The sequence below is a fragment of the Salvelinus namaycush genome, unplaced genomic scaffold, assembly GCF_016432855.1.
Source record: "Salvelinus namaycush isolate Seneca unplaced genomic scaffold, SaNama_1.0 Scaffold720, whole genome shotgun sequence".
Taxonomy (NCBI): domain Eukaryota; kingdom Metazoa; phylum Chordata; class Actinopteri; order Salmoniformes; family Salmonidae; genus Salvelinus; species Salvelinus namaycush.
Window position 1 is genome coordinate 58,642 of NW_024061443.1, and position 7,190 is coordinate 65,831.

The 7,190-nt window shown below is 42.3% G+C and overlaps 1 protein-coding gene across 1 annotated transcript; it reads left to right on the forward strand.

Moving 5' to 3' along the window:
- The first annotated feature begins 307 nt into the window (after positions 1–307).
- On the forward strand, positions 308–1,369 carry LOC120042583 (uncharacterized protein K02A2.6-like). Its single transcript, XM_038987406.1, has one exon. It carries the CDS (start codon positions 378–380, stop codon positions 1,095–1,097), a length of 720 nt encoding a protein of 239 aa, XP_038843334.1. The 5' UTR covers positions 308–377; the 3' UTR covers positions 1,098–1,369.
- The last annotated feature ends 5,821 nt before the right edge of the window (positions 1,370–7,190 follow it).

A 7,190-nucleotide genomic window follows, 5' to 3' on the forward strand; every position in this document is an offset into this window, starting at 1 on the left:
GGAATTGTCTAAAATGAAGCTGCTCGCTAGGAGCCACTTCTGGTGGCCCGGTCTGGATCAACAGATAGAAAACACGGTGAAGAACTGTAGCGGATGTTTGGAAACCCTTCACATTCCTGTCCCAGTCCACCCATGGGAATGGCCCACAGAGCCATGGCAGAGAATGCATGTGGACTACGCTGGTCCCTTTGAAAAGCACATGTTTCTGGTTCTAGTTGATGTCCATTCCAAATGGCCAGAGGTGTTTTTGCACTGACTCCTCCACCTCAGCTCAGACGATAGAGTGTCTCAGGACAACGTTTGCACGCTTCGGATTGCCGCTGCAGCTGGTAAGTGACAACGCGCAAGCTTTTGTAAGTGACGAGTTTACAAGATTCATGTCAGTAAATGGAATCAAACACTCAACCTCAGCTCCGTACCACCCTGCCACCAATGGGCTGGCAGAACGCTTTGTGCAAACCCTAAAGCAAGGACTCCGGGCAGCAAAACGAGATGAAGGGACTTTGCAAACAAAACTGGCCAAGTTCCTGCTCTCCTACCGAAACACCCCACATGCCACGACAAATGAAAGCCCAGCCGCACTGATGTTCGGGAGGCCTCTCCGCACACGGCTGGACCTCATGAAGCCTAACAGGCGTAATGAAGTGCTGAACAAACAAGCCAAGATGCTCTCCGGTGGCCGGGAGCGCCATCTCCAAACAGGACAGGAAGTGATGGTGCGAGACTACAGAAGAGGAGGGAAATGGACAAGAGGGACCGTACATACACAAACGGGACCCAGAACTTACCAGGTTCAAGTGAGCCCAGACATAATGTGGCGGCGTCACATTAACCAAATGCATTCCACGGAAAACAGCACAACAATCGAGAAAGAACAGGCACAGAGAGTTCCTGAGAATGACACACAGGGAACTGTAGAGGACGGTGGAGTAGTAAAGAGACCCCAGGCTGAAAGAAGGGAACGTGTTGATGAAGGTGCTGCTATAGCAGAAGCTATAAGGGAGCAAGCACACACTGAGGATGTTCAGGAGCCTCCAGACAATCCTAGGCGCTACCCAGAACGAAGGCACCGTCCACCAGACAGACTGGACTTATAAACAAACAAACAAAAACTAACTGTTCAAGTTCAAATTAAAAGATGCAAAATAACTACAACAAGTTCTGGGAAGTGTTTCAGTTGGGGGTTGGTAAAAGTAACTCTGATTGTATAAAAGAAGGAATGTTATGTTCTGTTAATTACTGATGTCCCCTTTAAGAATGGAGCACCCTTGGTCATGCGCAGTGTTGTTCGATGTTATTCTGGCTCTAACTGATTCCAGTAAAATGTGAAGCTCCAGTTCCATTTATTGTATTCAGAGTCTTTCTTATTATATAAATAAGTAATAAGAGCTAAGACACTACACTACAGTGTATGATATATATAGGAAAATTGTTCAATTCACACATCCCTACTGCATCTGATCTGGCGGACTCACTAAACACAAATACTTTGTTAGTAAATTATGGGTGTTATCTTAAATTCAATCTGGAGTGTCAGAGTGCGCTTGGACGTTTGTAAATTCAGAGCGTTGTCAGATTGTCAGTTCGTATCGCTCTCGGAGCGTTCAGAGCCACACTGGACGCTCTGGCGGAGGAGTAGGGTTTTATTTATTACATTATTTATACTTTTACTTTTGATACATAAGTATATTTTAGCAATTACATTTACTTTTGATACTTATGTATATGTTAAACCAAATACTTTTAGACTTTTACTCAAGTAGTATTTTACTGGGTGGCTTTCACTTTTACCTTGATAGGAAAGGACTCAAGTTATCTTTACTTTTACTCAAGTATGACAATTGGGTATTTTTTCCACCACTGCCTGCAATGCTTCCAATGTTAATTCCTGAACTCCCAAAAACCTTTCAGCCGCACGTACAATTCATCTTTACAATCGGTATCCTTCAACTGGTGAACGACGTCAGGAATCTCAACAGGCTGCGGGGCATCCACTGCCATAGCTTCCTCAGCACCAATCACTCTTTCAACTATTTCCCGCGCCTCCCAGTAGGAGAACTACTGTACAGTTTCTTGATGTGGACGTTCCTTGATATAATAAAAATGGATACATGCCATTGGTCAGAACTGGTGTTATGAAACTGATGGAGAATATTTGTTTAAAAAAATATATATATATATATTTAACTAGGCACATTGCATACATAACAGGTTAAGATAATTAAAGTGGTAGTTAGGTGAATTAGCATGGCAGGTTAGGAGACTGAGGTTAAGGTTAGGAAAAGGGTGAGGGTTAGGGATTTGTTTACCATGCAGGTTTTGATAACTAACGTGGCGGTGGGGAGACTGAGATTAAGGTTAGAAAAAGGGTTAGGCCTAGCTACAATTGTCAACAAGTGTTGTTCCCAACGCAAAAGAAACGGCCACAAACCAATGGGGAGCATCAATTGGTGTAAACTAGATATCATGAAACACCCGATATCAGAGAACGCCCCTAATTAAGGTCTGCAATTACACCCTTCTCGGATCAAGAGGGCAGGCTTCCAGTCTATAAGCATGCTTTCCACTGTGCTCAGGGGGCATTTTCGGTACTGCAGTTCAGCTGAAGCACGGCCCAACTCCCATTGATGGCCCCATAGCAAAGTCAAATATATATATTTTTTTTTTTAAATACAATTTGGTTATCAAGTTTGTAAATAAAAAATCCATTGAATTATTCAAGTAATTGCCTTAAGAGTCAGATTTTTTCCCATCACTCACAGCCAAAGTTATTAACTATTTTAGATTCATGCTGTGAGGTGGGTGAGCTTATGCCACATGCAGATGCTGAAGGGAAAACACACCTCTTGATCTGCGTGTTTATAATGTAGGTCAAGGTGCAGCCTCGTCTCATAGACTAGATGTAACATAGTAAATATAAATCCTGGACTCTCAAAATAGTGTGAAATGTTACGTTTTTATGCTTCCATAAATCAGATGGTTACTTAATAAATGGAATTTGGTGGTGCTGTACTGTAACAGCGAGCTGAGAAAGTTGAAAGTATTGACGCCAGGGATATATTGTTGGTGACTGTGTGTTCCTTCATTAGTTTGGTGTTTTTATTCATTTATTTCTGGTACTCTCCTACCTGAGCGGCATGAGGCCTGTGTGGCGTTGCACTGTTAAAATCATCCCAGTGTGGAGATGAAACACCTGTGTGTTGCAAAGCCACATGCTCTGTCCTCTCTGCTCTACCTATGTGTTTTAACGTGGGTAATACAGAGATAATACTAATACCGAGAGAACCACTGCTCTACCTAGGTGTTTAATGTGACTAATACAGACATAAAACTAATACCGAGAGAACCACTGCTCTACCTAGGTGTTTAATGTGACTAATACAGACATAAAACTAATACCGAGAGAACCACTGCTCTACCTAGGTGTTTAATGTGAATAATACTAATACAGAGATAACCATTGAACATGCATTTTCCATTATTTCATTGTTTACCACTTCAGTTCCTTAAATTTGTAGTTTAAAACATATACAGGGCATTATACAAGACCCCATGACGACATTTTCCACATTTTGTTACGTTACAGCCTTATACGAAAATTGATTAAATGCATAAATGCATCAGAGCAAAAACCAAGCAATGAAATCAAAGAAATTGTCCGTCGAGCTTCGAGACAGGTTTGTTGCAAGGCACAGATCTGAGGAAGAGAACCAAAACATTTCTCAAATCTCTGTTGGCTGGGCTCCCTGCTTGTGCCGTCAAACTCCTGCCCCACGTTGGGCGCAAACCTTTTAAGGGCTCCCGAGTGGCGCAGTGGTCTAAGGCACTGCATCACTACAGTCCCTGGTTCGAATCCAGGATGAATCACATCCAGCCGTGATTGGGAGTCCCACAGGGAAGCGCACAATTGGCCCAGCATCGTCCGGGTTTGGCCGGGGTAGGCCGTCATTTTAAATAACAATTTGTTCTTAACTGACTTGACTAGATAAATAAAGATTAAATAAAACAATTTTGAAAAAGTGGGATGCATTTCCAGCAAAGCCACTACACAACAAGACACTAAACAATACATTAATTGCACTGAAACGGTGCCCAAAAACTGTTAGGGCCTACATAAAGCTGTCCCAACAGCATAGTCTCAACAGTTTACCACTGCTACACCTGGCTATCAGCGGAGCCTTGTCTGGCAGCGAAACAGTTCATTCAGCCTCATTCACTGCCGTTAAAAAAACATGGCTGACTTGCTTAAACAAATGTGGTTTCTACTGACAATTGAGATGTACAAACTATGGCATAAGAGGACGAAAAAGCGGATAAGAGGCAATCTGTAATTTCGATTACATGTGAACCACCAAGTCAGAACAGGAGACATAATGAAGAGGTGAAAACAGACCAAATTATTAGGGTGAGAAACATGGGCTACAAACATTTTACTACACAACATACACTTAGTATTACTTTCTTAGCTACAGTATACACATCTCCCTGGCATATTACAACATTTATGCAGCAGCAGACAAGACATTTTTGGACTCACCTTGTTATGCTGTGCTCACTTGAACAGGAAGGTTTAAACGGCAGTCCATCGTGGGCATATTCTGTCATCAAACTTTGTCATCAAAGTCTGGCATTCTCTGGATTTATGGTGCTTTCAAAACTGGGAACTCGAAGGGAAAAAATGGAATCATGATGACGTCAGTGATCTTCAGGTCGTAGCCGTAGAACGAGGCCCGAGTTCCCAATTTACAATTCCGAGTTGGATGAAAGTTTAAAACGTATTTTCCCAGTCGTGGATTGTTTTCCCCCCGAGTTCCCAGTTGTCTTGAACTCAACTCAAGTCAGATTTTGCAGTACCGAGTTAAGTTGTTTTGAGGGCGGCACAAATCAAGCTTCATTGCCAGCACGGCCAATGTTAAATGTTTACAATTTTAAACTAGGAAAAGAGCCCCTTAATCTTAGACTTGGGACCACACAGCCACTCAACTGAATAGCAGGCTAATGATTGCTTTGCAAAAATTGCAGTTAGCCACTGATTCCTTCCAAACCACTCATTGTTGAATTTGCCATTTCCAACTTGTTGTGTAATGTTTGTCCAATGGCCGATGAGCACCGATACATTTAATCTATAATTTCTCATTATTTCTCTTCATATGACAAAGATTAAAAAGGATTTGCCAGTAGATTGTCAACTTGATTCATGATGATAACTGCTAGCTCAGATTTTGAAAGTATGATGTTGACATGATCAGTCCAATCAAAGCGACTGCAGATATCACATGATTTGACGTTATTTTATCTGTGGACAATGACCTTGAGCCTTCTTGGATGGGCACTTCTAATGTAACTCTATGGCAGCACCCAAGGGGCTTGAATTATAAAGTTCTACCCTTAGACTTGGCAGTGACATATTGTCCCCATGAATGACAGAACACTGAGCCAATCACGGCACAAAGCTCCATATTTTCTGCTGGCTTGCCCCACCTCCACAGAAAGCACTGAGCTATGCTGAAACACCTGCATTTTGGAGCTGCCTTACTCAAGAAAACAAAAAAGAGACCATGTTTGTATGCGGCTTTATTAATAACTCAATTATATGTGGGGGGGTTTTAACATTTTTTGCAAACAGATCATTTTTTCCCCTCACATTATCGCTAAAACTGTGGGGCTCAAAACAGGTGGCTCACCTGCCCTGAATGATGGGTCGCCACTGAACTAATCTAAAACACTGCAGTCTGTCTGGGTGTTTAACCTTCCCAAGTTCCCCCATGTCACCCTGCTCCTCCGTACATTCCACTGGCTTCCAGTCGAAGCTCACATCCACTACAAGACAATGGTGTTTACTTACGGTGCAGCAAGAGGAACTGCCCCATCTCTACCTTCAGGCTATGCTCAAACCCTGTATCCCAACCCGAGCACTCAGTTCTGCCACCTCTGGTCTCATGGCCGTCCCACTGCTAAAGGAGGTCAAGCTCCCTCTCAGCCCAGTCTAAGCACTTCTCTGTCCTGGCACCCCAATGGTGGCCCCAGCTTCCCTCTGATGCTAGGACAGCAGAGTCCCTGCCCATCTGCCCGAAAAGGTCTGAAACCCTACGTCTTTAAAGAGTATCCCCCCAAAACACAAAAAAAATAATGTGACACTGACTAATTGAGGAGAAATGTATTTACTGTGATATGTGGTTGACTCACATGGCTATCTTAAGATGAATGTACTTAATGTACTGGTGACATCACAGGGTCAGAGAGAACTCCTGACTGTAGTCATACAAAAACACTCCAGGCACTCAGCCCATAAGAACCATTCATACTGTCAGATCTAATATGAAGAACTGAATACTAAAGAGAAGAAGAGGTTGACCAGTACATATTGATGTAACTTTATTTTTCATTGGCAGATCAATAAAGTTTGCTTCAATGCAGTTATCCAAACACATTCAAGATCAGTAATTAAAATAACTAATCTAGTTTTAAAGACAATTAATAAACACATGTATTCATTTCATAAACTGTGTATCATTAAATAAAGTTGTAAAACAATCCCCCCCAGACTAGTGATGAAAAGTGATCATCACACCATCTATATCTGATACATGTTAGGGGCGGAAGGTAGCCTCGTGGTTAGAGCATTGGGCCAGTAACCAAAAGGTTGCTAGATCAAATCCCCGAGCTGACAAGGTAAAGATCTGTTGTTCTTCCTCTGAACAAGGCACTGTTCCTTGGCCATCATTGTGAATAAGAATTTGTTCTTAACTGACTTGCCTAGTTAAACAAAGGTTCAATAAATAAAAAAAGTGTATACTAGCTCCTTCCCACAGAATACTGCAGAGGGACAACCTGGTCTCAGAGCAAAACGTATTATATTATATAAAAAATATCCATGCCACTCCATTTAGTATGGATTCTTTTGTTGTTCTAACTTCAATTGTCTGTTAAGGAGGCCATTCAAGAGTTGAAAAGTCAATTGTGGGGAAATCCCCATTTTCTTCAGCTTGCGGGACTTTTCCTTCTCTTTCTTCACCCGAGGCTTCCTCCTCAGGCAGGACTTAGCTTCCATTTGGAAGGGTTTCAATTTTAGGGAAGAAATGTTCTCATTCTGTTCCTTGTGAGGCCTCTCCTCCTCTTCTGGGTGCATTAGTCGGTGCACCTGTCACATTTTGGCTTTCACTTGATTTGCTGTTTTCTTGGCTCCTCCC

What these genes read in the sequence shown, in the direction of transcription:
- LOC120042583 (XM_038987406.1), top strand. Translation starts at nt 378, where the DNA reads ATGTCAGTAAATGGAATCAAACACTCAACCTCAGCTCCGTACCACCCT.